The sequence below is a fragment of the Pithys albifrons genome, chromosome 3 (assembly GCF_047495875.1).
Source record: "Pithys albifrons albifrons isolate INPA30051 chromosome 3, PitAlb_v1, whole genome shotgun sequence".
NCBI lineage: Eukaryota > Metazoa > Chordata > Aves > Passeriformes > Thamnophilidae > Pithys > Pithys albifrons.
This window is the reverse complement of record NC_092460.1, coordinates 94,633,704-94,646,987: the sequence shown is the minus strand read 5'-3', so window position 1 is coordinate 94,646,987 and position 13,284 is coordinate 94,633,704. Positions and strand designations below refer to the sequence as shown.

The 13,284-nt window shown below is 39.6% G+C and overlaps 1 protein-coding gene across 2 annotated transcripts in view; it reads left to right on the top strand.

Moving 5' to 3' along the window:
• Positions 1–12,233, top strand: part of ELAPOR2 (endosome-lysosome associated apoptosis and autophagy regulator family member 2) — a 100,847-nt gene extending 88,614 nt beyond the window's left edge. The window contains exons 17-22 of one of the 2 annotated variants that reach the window (XM_071552756.1): positions 1,263–1,359; positions 2,509–2,610; positions 5,040–5,166; positions 5,897–6,075; positions 6,744–6,909; positions 10,397–12,233. In XM_071552756.1, coding sequence (XP_071408857.1) covers positions 1,263–1,359; positions 2,509–2,610; positions 5,040–5,166; positions 5,897–6,075; positions 6,744–6,909; positions 10,397–10,432 — 707 coding nt within the window. In that variant the 3' untranslated portion in view covers positions 10,433–12,233. Of the gene's footprint in view, positions 1–1,262; positions 1,360–2,508; positions 2,611–5,039; positions 5,167–5,896; positions 6,076–6,743; positions 6,910–10,287 lie in introns of both variants that reach the window. The other variant, XM_071552755.1, reaches the window with a different exon arrangement.
• The last annotated feature ends 1,051 nt before the right edge of the window (positions 12,234–13,284 follow it).

The following is a 13,284-nucleotide window of genomic DNA, read 5'->3' as shown; positions in this document are numbered from 1 at the left end:
AGTTCATAATCAGCCATACCAAGCAGGTGTCAATATCCTCTTCTGCTACTGAAGTAATCTGGTCTTTAGTCATTCTCTTAGAAAGCAAATAAATAGTCCTGATTTTTTTCCTAATGCAGAGAAAACATATCAAGCTCTTCTGCTACTTTTTGAGTGGTTGAAGTTTGTTTTTCCTAACATGAGAAGGATGTGGGCTTGCTGAAGTGAGTCCAAAGGACGCCACGAAGATGATCAGGGCGCTGGATCACCCCTCCTGTGGAGACAGGCTGACAGAGCTGGAGTTGTTCATCCTAGTGAAGAGCAGGCTCTGAGGACACCTTAGAGCACCTTCCAGTACCTAAAGGGGCTACAAGAGAGCTGGAGAGGGACTTTTTACAAGGTCATGGAGTGATAGGACAAGGTGTAATGGCCTTAAACTGAAAGAGGGTAGTTTTAGATTAACTAGTAGGAAGAAATTCTTTACTGTGAGGGTAGTGAGACACTGACACAGGTTGCCCAGAGAAGCTGGGAATGCTTCATCTCTGGAAGTGTTCAAGGCCAGGTTAGATGTGGCTTTGAGTAACCGGATCTAGTGGAAGGTGTCCCTGCCTGTGGCAGGGGAGTTGGAACAAGATGATCTTTAAGTTGCCTTCCAACCCAAACCATTTTATGAATCTGTGATGCTATGAACTGTTTCAAGAACAAGGGGAAAACTTATTTTTGCACTCTCTCCCATCTTTCCACCACTTTCTGACTTCTACTGCTTTCTCTTCTTGTAGCAATTTTTCACCTCCCTAGAAGGCTGCAGTCCCTTTTTTACAGCTCCCTCTTCTGAGACACTGAAATATGTCCCCACAGTACTGCCGATTGCTCAGGTCATTACGTGGTTATGATGTGTGAGGGTTATATGTTCAAGGCATATGCTTTGAGCAGCTGGGTCAGGGATCTTCAGCAGTCCTTTGCCAGCCTAAATTACATTATGATTCTTTAACATCCAATGATTGTTTTAAATTAATATAAAAGAGCAAAAATTATTTATACAGGGGTTTATTGATTTTTTTGTTTGTTTGTTTTGCTATGTCTATGTGAGGAAATAAGACTGCATGAGGAACATAGAAATCTTCAAAGTTTATTCAGAATAAAAGAAAGTGTGTAATGTATAGTAATACCATTAAATGCTATTAAGTGAGATCCATACCATTCAGACTGAGAAAATGTTACATGTGAACCCCTAAAAAATCCATTCTTAGTTCATAGCTTTTTTTTTCCTTCTCAAATTTTAGGAGCTACTGTTGAAACATCGCTGGAAAATATCAGCATAAAGGCAGATATGTTTCCTCCCTCTCCAAGCAAAATACCAGATGTGCACTTCTTTTACAAGTAGGTAAAAAATACTGCTTATTGCTATGTTGAATTTCTTCATATGTTTAAAGGAAAATGAAACTGTGAGGGGAGATCTGTAATCTTTACCATTTTAATCAATCTGTTTGATACTGATTGGCATGTTGAAGAACATCTTCTAAAGGCAGCAAACACTGTTTACTCAAATCTAAATTATGCTTGTTCTGTAGGAAAAGATACCAGTGCTTTGATTCATCCAGAAGGCACTTCCAGTGTCCTGTTTCTTTCTCATATTTTCTTGTATATGACTTTGATATAGTCACTTCTGGTTGCACATTTTCTTTCACTTTCATTTGCATTTATTTTGATGCTACAAAAAAGAACTCAGCATGATTAACAGTAATTGTTTCAACATGCACAGTTACTAGCATGCTTTTCCTATTCTTTGCTCTTCTCCATAAGAAGAATGCCTCAGCTTGGGTGAGAAGTAGCTCAAAGATAGCTCAGTTCAGACGTCTACATGCTGGTCCCTTCATGTCAGCTGGGTTTCTAAGCTGGGACTCTGGAGCCCATGGGGCTATTCAGCTTAAGGCACATACCTGTATTTGTCCTACTCATTGGCTCTCTAGATTGTGCTGGCTTTAGTGACAGATCTTAACTGTAGGACTTTGGACATCAGCACTTCATGCATGTGTGAAATTACATAATCTGATTCTGCAAACTGAACTCCACACCAATGACCCTATTTTGAGCATCTCATGAACTCGACTTACAATGTCTGTCATTCTGGAATAAGGTTCATTGTTTTAATCCCCTTTGCCTTGTGCTATTTCAGAACAGTGTGGTTCTCAGATTAGCAGGTGAGGAGTGAGCCATCATAAGCTCTCCAGCAGAGCAACTCACAACCACAGCAACTGTGATTCTCTTTTTCAGTTGTTCTGTTCTGTTTCAGCAGATTTAAAACTATCTAGAGAACCAGAGCAGGTCCCTGAGTGGCATCTCAGAGCACTCTGAGATTTAGATGAAGTGGTGAAACCTACTCTGCTTCTGTTGCTCCTTTATTTTTCAGCTGACAAAGTAAAAAGCACTGTGGTAAAGGATATTTCTTTAGTATTTGGTACAGAGACACACGAAACAGCAACATGTATTTACTGTAGTATGTTACTTTTCTTCTCTTTTTAACATTAGGTCTTCAACCGTGACAACCTCCTGTGAAAATGGCCGTGCAACGGTTGTGACAATGAGATGCAACCCCACCAAACCAGGCCAAGGAGAGCTTTCTGTGCCCAGGTATTTCAGTGTTTGTATCCTAGTAGTGCCAAAAAGCCTTTGCTCCTCATGTAACTATTACAAAACTCATTAGTAATTTTATACTTAACAGCAATGAGAAGTGCTGTCTCCCTCATCAACCACGAGCATCTCTCACTTGTTTTTCCTAGTTGTCCATCACCTTTCAGCAGACAAACTTGTTTGTGTTTAGACTGTATGGTGAGAGACATTAGAGCTCAGGCAGGTTGTTCTGAGCTTAAAGGCAAAAGAAAATGCAGTGATGTTTTCTTGTCTTCACGTCTTTATTTCAGTTCCTTATTTTAATCTTTGGCCTCCTGATTAGAACTGCCTAGTCAGGATTTTGAAAGGTAGTTTTCCTTCCTTGATCGACAGCAATGGCTATGGACAAAATTATTTTTTTGGAAAAGAGCAACCTGTCCTAGGAACTGTGAAATCTGCTATTGCAATGCTTATGTGAACCCTGACTCTGTCTAGATCAAGTTTGAAATGTATTTATTTATGTGTCTCATCACTCCAGTTTGCATCTTAACCCCCTTGTACTGGTTGTGTTTAATTTGCCTGACCTTTTCCATTGTCTCTGACATAAGTGACTTCAAAAACTCTCTTTCTTCCAAAGTCATGTTTATGCCTACATAAACATAGCATACCTGAAAAGTTATAGAGAAAAAAAACAGTAAAAGAATTAATTCTGTTACACTTTAGCAACACTCTGTGATTCTTCAGAAGTTCCCCTCAACTTTGATGAGCCTCCTCTTTGGCTGTCAAAGCCTGTCTTACAGTGTCTGGATGTTTCCATAAATCTGCTGATAGCCCTATCACTCATCCCTCTTACCAAAAGCTAAGTCTTGTTCCCAAAGTTAACAGTGTGAGAAGTTGTGGGAACCTTTGATCGCTGTCCTTTTTTGGAGAGATGAACCACGCTCGCCCAAATAAAGACAAAGCAGCATCTACTTCACAGGTGAGGGATAAGTGAGTGATGTTTGAACAACCTGGGAGGTGCTTACCCCAGTGTCTGAGGGACCTGACACACTACAAACTCTGCTGGGCAATAAGCCAGAGTCTATCAGCTGCTTTGGGAAAATCCTCCAGTTGTTCTAATGTCATAGGTTAAACACGATGTGAGCTGTGATAACTCACCAGTAGTGAGGGAAGAATAACCTACCTTGCTTTTATAAGTGTGAGCATGGGCATAAATGGCACACAGCTGACATATGTACCTTATCTCAGTTTGTGTTGACTTCTCGCTTCCTATCCCCCTTTGATTAGCTCAGCAGTCAGACAACAGTTTTCACACAGTGAAGTATCTGACACATGTCAAATAATACAGCATGTAAGTCCTTGATCCTCCAGACACCATGTTTAGTATCACATGAAGCTACAATATAAGATGAAAGCAGTTGAGGCAAAAGGTCTGTCAGTGCTCTTGCCATGTCGGTTGAAAAATGCTCCATAATCCAGAGGACAGTTGTCAGGTATTCAAATCAGGATAAACCAGAATGGGTTGTTAGGGCTGGGGATTTTTCAGTGCTTCAGATCAGGATAACAGGTTTTTAAAGATATAGAACAATACAACTTTAAATCTATTTTTTGTATGGATATATTTCATATTTACATAACTGAGCTTCTTGCATGGACTTTAGGCCATTGCTGCTGTTAGACCCAATGTGATTGTCATTAACAAAAGCTATGTGAATGTTCCACCATTGCCAGTAGAACTTTATTCTGCAGGTTGAATACAAAATAGGCCATTAGTTTTTCTTAGACTAAGAGAAGCTGTTACCTCTTCATTAACTGGTGAATATTTTTCTAGTAATTAACCATGACAGGACAAGTCCATTCCATATGGACTGAATCACTCAGACATCATTAGAACAATGGCAGGAACCAGATAGCAGCATTCATGTGGAACAGTCACCCAGTGCAGGAGAACACTGACAGAGGTCTGTGCTGGGCTAGCCTGTACTCATGGAATGTTGGTGTAGGTCTGGTTGGGTCCAAGACTACTCCCCTCCCCTCCCCTCCCCTCCCCTCCCCTCCCCTCCCCTCCCCTCCCCTCCCCTCCCCTCCCCTCCCCACCCTCCCCTCCCCTCCCCTCCCCTCCCCTCCCCTCCCCTCCCCTCCCCTCCCCTCCCCTCCCCTCCCCTCCCCTCCCCTCCCCTCCCCTCCCCTCATAGGTGCATGAGTAGCTCTTCCTGGCAGGAAATGAACTTTTATTTTAGACCTTTGACAGCTCAACATCTGTTTTCATTTGAGAAAGCATTTTACAAACTGGGAAAAATTCTTCCCCAGATTTTTCCATCGGCTGACTTGATGAATGTTTACCCATTTCTTGTACTTCCTATTCCCGGTCTTCAGCAGCACAACTTGGAGTGAGGATGCAAACCCCAGAGTGTTTCATAACTGATAACTAAGCTTTGCTCTCCTCCCAGCACATGCCCCGCAGGCACCTGCGATGGATGCACTTTCTACTTTGTATGGGAAAGTGCAGAAGCTTGTCCTCTCTGCACAGAGCAAGACTACCATGAGATTGAGGGAGCCTGCAAAAAAGGATTTCAGGTACAGATCTGTGTCTCCAAGTGGGTTCATTTGGTTATAGCTCGGACTCTGGTTGAAATTTGGTGGGCAGGCCAATAGTTAGTGCAGGCAGAGTCCAGGCTCTGAGCTGGCTGGGTGCAGCCACATACAGGTGCTATGCTGACACTCAGGAATGTTTGTGCCAATGGCACTGTGGTTCCTGGAGGAGAGATGGCTTGTGCTGACCAAATGTGTGAGTAAGGATGTGAACTCTATGCATTCAGAGATGCAGACAAGTTATTTGTGAAGGATGGAGTGCCCAAATGACTAAAATTCTTTAGTAGCTAGGAAAAGATTCTGAATTTCAGTTTATAAATTCATCCTACCTCGCTTGCAATGTTCTTGCTGCTGCTTTCTCTAGTCAAATATTAGGAAGTCCTTCCACAGGTTCAAACTGTCCTGTAGATCAACAGCTCCAACGCAGGCACAACTCATTCCCAATATCAGCCCAAACCATATTGTGCCATGTGGAGAACTATACAGAAGGGAAAATTCTTTTGCTGTGGCTGCAGACACAAGCAAGGGGATGATGGATTAGACAACACAACTTCACCTAGAGTCTGAAAATCTGAAGCACATGTTTTGGTTTGCTTTCATTGAAAAGTTATCTAACCTTTCTACCTCAGAACAGCTTATTTTCTGCAGCTCTAAATAGTTCTCTCTTTTACTACAAGCAGCTCACTTTTTGGTTTTTCTGTTTTCTGTTTGAAAGGAAACCTTGTATGTATGGAATGAGCCAAAGCATTGCATTAAAGGAGTTTCCTTGCCAGAAAAAAGGACCAGCACTTGTGAAACAGTAGATTTTTGGCTTAAAGTTGGAGCTGGTGTTGGTGCTTTCACAGCTGTTCTCCTCATAGCCTTGACTTGCTATTTTTGGAAGAAGAACCAGAAGTAAGTACTGCAAATTGTGTTCCATACAAAAGTCAGCTGAAAGCTTGATGGAGTGAACAGAAAGACTTTTCCTGGATCTGAACTTACGGCAGTGTTGAAGAGAAGTACCATGTTGAATCATGGTTTATACATTATGGATTGTAATTTATACATCAGATTGATGTTTCTTCTGCCTACACCATGTGTGAAAAATTCTGATGAGGAAAATATAGAAAATCCACAGTAATTTTTTATGGCATAATTTCCCATGGGAACTGTCTTTTTAACCCCTGAGAGCTTGAAGTTGACCTTAGGTTCTGAAGCAACATGGCTTTTTAAAGGACTAAAGACCAAGAGGACATCTTTAGTCTAATTAGTCCATTTCAGCTGGGTTAAAATAAGGTTCTTGACTGTATATCTCTTAGTTCTACCTTGTTGCAGGAAGCCCTCTTGATCTACTTGTGGTCTTTTGGGAAAACATGTTTCTTTTATATGGATATAAGATTAATCTCAATGTATTGCTAACTTTATTTTGATTACATATTTTTAATGACTGAAAAGTATCTAATGCCCAATAAATACCTCAGAAATTAATATGTGGGAGGACTGGCAGATAACCTAAATTACAAAAACCTTGAGTATGGGACATTTGTAAAAAAATCTGAGCCTGTCTGCCTTTATATCTTCAGGCTGGAGTACAAATATTCCAAATTAGTGATGACAACAAACTCAAAAGAGTGTGAACTGCCAGCTGCTGACAGCTGTGCTATAATGGAAGGAGAAGACAATGAAGAAGAAATAGTATATTCAAATAAGCAGTCACTGCTGGGCAAGCTCAAGTCCTTGGCAACAAAGGTGAGTAGTAATTATTAAATTAAAACTAAAAATAATTATTACATTTTCTTATCACTGAATGTGATGAATTTGTGATGTTAATTTGCACAGCAGTGCAGTCTCACACACACACATAATCCAGTCTGTGTGATCTGCTGAGATCTGCTTTTTATCATATGGGTGATACCAGAAAAGAGCAGGTAATGGTGCAAAGAACCTCTCTGACCAGAGTCCTACCAGACAGCTCCATTGCTGAGGCAAACAGAGCAATTAGAGACAAAAAATTAGCACTGGGAACACAGCCACTAGCCAGCTCTGGCAGCTCACCTGGACTTCCTCCATGGCTGACTTGAGAACCATAATTTTGATTAGGATTCGGGTGAAGAGGAGGCATCAGATTCAGCCTGTTGTGACTTCTTCCATTTCAGTGGGAAGCAACACCAAAAAGCACTTTTTTTTTCTGTAGCCCATGTGATGTGGTTGTTGAATGTCTAAGTTAATGGCACAAAAGTCTTTGAATATTTCTGAGGAAGCAACAGAGGGCCATCATGGTAGATCCCATAAGCACCTTGGTGTTTGTTTCAAATGCCTTGAAGTCTGTGCTATGGGAAGAATAGTGTTGTCTTTAAGGAAGTCCAGCTAAGGCATCTGATATAATACAGATGAAGGTAAATGAAATTTTCCATTTTAAACAGTTTTGTTGAAGTGAGTTTCTTAGGAAAGTTTCTTAAAAGGAAGAACCATCATAGGAAGGCCTCTAAAAAAATCATAATAAAACAGAATTTTAAAACATCATGCTCTTGTTTATTGTCTGAATAATATTTCAGAATATTGAATTTTGAGTTTTTTTTCCCCTGCATTCCTTTCTTTTCTTTCTGTGATTGAGTGCGATGTAATTAAAACTTCCATGCTGCATTTCTTTTCCCTTATTCTCTTAATTCTTTCACTTTTTTTATTAGACCAGTGTCCACTTCCCATGCTACCTGCTCCCCAGATATTTTTCCTAGGAGAAATTACTATTGCACAGATAATATGCAGAACTTCCCCTTGACCCCAGCCTGAATATTGTTCTCGCGAAATCAATATTGTTCCTCGTGGAAACGGGCAGAAATTCAATATTAATTCTTAATTCAATATTAAGAATATCGAAAATGTAAATAAAATCAGATCACATAAAATTTTCTGGTGATGTTGCAGAAATAAAAGTTGATTCCATTTTGAATCATATAGGGACTAACTTTGAAATACTATTGATGACTTTTTGTCCATGAAATGTCTTGGCTGGCTGTGGCTGAGCACAGTGAGCAGCGCTGCTGGTGAGAGTCATGTTTTGTGCAACTCCTGATCAGTGCAAATGCTTTGCTGACTCTGTAACACCAGCCACTGGCTTATTCCTGATACAGAGAGGTATAGACAGGAGAGTGGGAGGGCCAAGTGTTGCAATGAGTCCAGAGGAGGCTATGAAGATGATTAGAGGGCTGGATTACCTCTGCTATGAAGACAGGCTGACAGAGTTGGGGTTGTTCAGCCTGAAGAAGAGAAGGCTCCAGGGACACCTTAGAGCTCCTTCCAGTACCTAAAGGGGCTGTAAGAGAGCTGTAGAGGGATGTTTTACAAGGGCATGTAGTGACAGGTCAAAGGGGAATGGCTTCATACTAAAAGAGGGCAGGTTTAGATTAGACATTATGAAGAAATTCTTCACTATGAGGGTGATAAGACACTGGCACAGGTTGTAAAGAGAAGCTGTAGCAAGCCCAGAGAAGATGTGGCCCCATCCCTGGAAGTGTTCAAGGCCAGACTGGATGGGGATTTGATCAACCTGGTTAATGGAAGGTGTCCCTGCTCATGGCAGGGGGATTAAAATAAGATGATCTTTAAGGTCCATTCCAACCTGTGATTCTATGAGAAGTGGCTTTTTTTTCCTCTTTAAAATAAGCTTTAGTACTTCAGTATTCAGACAGCTTGAATGCCTATTTGGAGTTTTTTAATGTTCCTATATCCATTGTAGCAGGCTCCCTGAGTATTCTCCCCTTTTTAAATAAACCTGTCAGATATTTCTAAGCTTGTGCCTTTTTTACTTTTAGATAATCACAGCTGGCAAACTCAGCTTCCAGTACCTCATTAGCTTACTGAACTCTGTGTCCCGTATGCCTGCAGATAACTAGAATTTAATTTATATTTATCGAAAACGAATGTTACAGGCATCAGTTTTCATTTATGCAAAAGATGAGGAAATTCATCTCCTGCCACATACACATGTCAAATATGGAAAAAATATATGGAGGAAAACAGGGGGAAAAAAGGAGAAATTTAAAATGAGAGATAAAGAAAAATGTGCAGTGTCCTAATTCTATGTTCATGCTTCAGCATTTCTGCCAGCATGTCACAGAAATATTAGTGGTTTTGAGTATCCAAGGAATTCAGGGCTAGGCCTTTAATATAGAAAGGGAAGTCTTATTTTTAATGAGACTATAGAAGCTAAAGAATTACAAACCTATTTCAGATTGGAGGCTGTTCTAGTTCCCTCTGTTGTCTCCAGCATAGCAGTACCAGGTTCTTCAGAACACACAGTCTTCAGTAGACTAGCATAGGACAATTTCTCCCTTTCTTTCTCACCTCTTTATGAGGCTGCCCTGATCTGAATGAGATGGCTTTAAAAATCAGGTTATGAAGTTAGCTTAACAGAGTTTCCAAACTACTTATGTTCATCAACATGTATAAAAGGTAGGCACACAAAGCAAGAACCAGCATTTTCTAGAGAGTATCTTTATTAAGGTTCCTTCATTCAGTGCTTCTGCCTAGACCCTTGGGTTGGTCACACATGCAGCAATGTGTATGTCCACATTTCTCACCCTGATGCCTGCTGACCAGATGGCCTAGGCTGTCACCCAGCAAGTGAGAACAGAAAGAAAACTCAACCCTGATTTTTAAGATGGCAGAGGATTTGTAGACTCTGTCCTGTGGGTCTCTCTGAGAGGAGATGAGCTTGGAATCCAAGGGCGGAGCAGTAGTATTCACATTCACAGATTTTGTTCCAAACATTTTCTTCATTGTAGGAAACACATTATTAAGTGATAATAACCTTAGAGATTATTACCTTGCAATTCCCCAGCTCTGACTACCTGGCCTATGCTACGAGTATGAAATGCAAATTTTCCCTATGCCGTCTAAAATCAGTATCATGAACAATATCTGTAGCATAATTTTATTTGGTTTGCAAATTTTTAAAGAATTGCTAATAATATTAAATATTAAAGGACCAAACTGTGCACTTAATAACAGTGATAAAAATAAAGTGAAGTTTTTGGCAAGGGATAATGAGAGCAGGAGTAACTCTGGTACCAGCTGAAGAAAATTTGAGGAATCCCAGTTGATGGAAACATGTCTTTTCCATTGCAGGAAAAGGAAGATAATTTTGAATCTGTTCAGCTGAAGTCTTCAAGATCCCAGAATATATGAAGAATTAATGCTGCCTTCAGAGAAACAAATCTAATTTCTATTTTTACAGGACCATATTTTAAACATATTCTGGCACACGGTGTAGGGATGATCTTGGTGAGAAATACTTGGCCCTTCAGGAAGAAAGAAGACAGGAAGCAAACCAGAAAATTGGATTGCCTTACCATATGATTGAGTATCTTGCCAAAAAAAAAGAAAGCAGATGCTTGGATTCCAGACTGGGAATGAAATTCAACTCAGGAAGAGATATACATACTGCAAATAACATGAATTTTTTGCATTCACCTGGGCATTGCTCAGGAATGCCATATGATTTATAGGTACCTTTCATTTCCTCTCACTCCTTCTACACATATTCCTAAGAAATGATTTTCAGAGAGGCCTGCAATCTTCTGCTAAGGTTGTGTATTTTCGTTTACTAGCATAACTATGAGTCTCTCTTAAAATCAAAATTGGGAATGGTACTCGTAATGAGCCTCAGGTGAGTTTTGAACTTTGGAAAATACTTTTGGTTTTAATGCTTTGAAGGTCTGGATGGTCTATGTTGATCTCTAATATAAGAGAAATGGTGTTTCACCTGCAGGTTGGATCCATTCTGATGCCTAAGGCACATCCATCAGGGTTGGGGTAAAACCTAGTGCTATTAAATTTAAATGTATTAACTGCTGTTGTATGAATTGTAGGTCTGGGCCCATGGGTATATAGGCAATAGCAGGTTGAAACTCCATAAAGAGAAATAAACTGGTACCTACAGTGCAAGTTGCACTTGTCCCTCTCTGTGGAAGCTTGTCCTTTTAAGCGGGATCTTTTGGCAAGTTCAGCGTCCTCCCTTGGGCTGCGTATATGTCACCTTTCCCTGGGTTGTGAACCAACAAATCCTGAACTCTGGAGGCAGAGCAAGAATCACTGCTTTTGGAAATCAGAGATCAGCTTTGTCACTTGGGAGGCTTAGTAGCCACCTTTATTCCTGATTTCACTCCAGGAGGAGGATGGGTGCCCAGCAGAGCTGAGCACGGGTCACGTTCTTGCCCAGCACAGCATGTAGATGCTTTCTGCTGTCACTGCAAGTACCAGCTTTAGAGGAAGGGCACAAAACTGTGCCTTGAAAACTGCAGGCTAGGTGGATTTTTCATAAAATCAGCCACATTGTAAGCATGTGATTTTCATAATATCCACAATAATAATTTCCTGAAATTCCCACTGAGGTCGAACTCAAAGGAATCTGAAACTTAGGCAAAAAAAAATGAGTAAAATTATGCAAGACTTGTATAGAGCCAGGAGAAAATGAAGAATGATTCTTGTATTGACCTCTGGTCAGAGTCATATTTCCATTACAGCAGATATATGTGAATTATGGAATGCATCAAAATGAGAAAAGACACAGGGGCAGAAATGGTCTTTTTACTACAAGGAATATAGATTTTTGATTTTATATGACTGAGCTAGATCTATCAATAAAAGAGGGCCCACTTTTAAGTAAAATTTAAATTAATCTGAATTTTCTGCACTCTAAATATTTTATTATACTACAGATGTGTAAAAAATTTTATGGAGTTTAGATTTTTCTTTTTCATTAGGGAAAATTCAGCTCAGTTATTTTATAGTTGCAGTCAAAGAACACACACTTTACTCTTTCAATGGGATATACTTCAGGCATCTTATCTGAAGTGGTGTACATTTTCTGTTGGTCTTGAAAAGGCACTTCACTTTCCCAATAAAGATTTTTATGGGGTATTGTTGAATGTATATTAAATACACATTCCTTTTTGTATATTTTGTACCATTGCACACTTATTACTGTACATTGTATTTGTTGTCATGATGTCATTTATATATGGTTGTCAAAGATGATATGCTCACAGAGTAAAATGGTTATGGCTTTGGGATTTCGCTTCTTGGATCTTTTATGATGAGGGTTTTTATGTTGTTGATTTTTATTCAACTAGTGTGTTGTAGCATCAAAGATATATATCTGATGGACATTCATAAAATAAAGTGAAAATATATTTGAGATTTTGGACTTGAGCTGTTTGGTGGCACTGCAGCCTTTCCTGAACATTGCAGATCTGCAGTGATGGGGAGAGCTTTTCACTACCATCAAATTGCATCTGTCTACATCTTTAATTTTTCCCCTTCTGTCCATATGTTTTCTAAGCCATAATTGCAATTAATTCTCCAGAACACCATTTCTTTTTTCATCACTGCACCCATATCCCTGTAATGTAAAAATGACTTAATTTTTATGAACTATATTTAATTTGACTTAATACCACACAGGGTTAGTTTGGTTTCCTTTTCTTTCCATTTTATTTTCCAAATAAAACAGAGTGGAATTTTTTTGACAGCTGTGACAGACTTTGCTGTATGACTCTTCTCAACTCTGCTTCCAAATGGTTTGTCATGATATTGAACATTCTCCCAGGCAATCTAATAGTGTATCTAGTGCAGTGCTAACACAGTGGGATGCAAACCAATACTGTAGTCTTTATTTGCCTTAAAATAAGAAAATGGCATTTTCCAGCCATTAAGCAAGTGTAAGCTGACATATTTTAGCACCACTTCTACCATTCATTTCTTTTCATTAAAGTTGCAGTAGAGAGGGGAAGTTTCCATTTTCCCATAAGAGATGAATTTTGGAAGCCTTTAACACTTCATTAAGAAATCAGCTGTCTGTGACCTATTCTACTGCTCTGCCAAAATATACTTACAGCAACCTCCCCTTTTTCTCCCAGATGGAATCCCATCAGAAATTGTTATTTGATGCCATAAACCAATGTGAATTAGTCTGCTATGTGTTCACTTGATTAAACGGAATGCATTTTATTGCTGCATTTGCATGCTTTTCTTTGAAATCTGGAGTCAAACAACTGAATCTCTTTGAGGATTAACCCCATTTTAGTGGTTTCTCTGTATAAATTATTGGCAAATTAGCAGAAT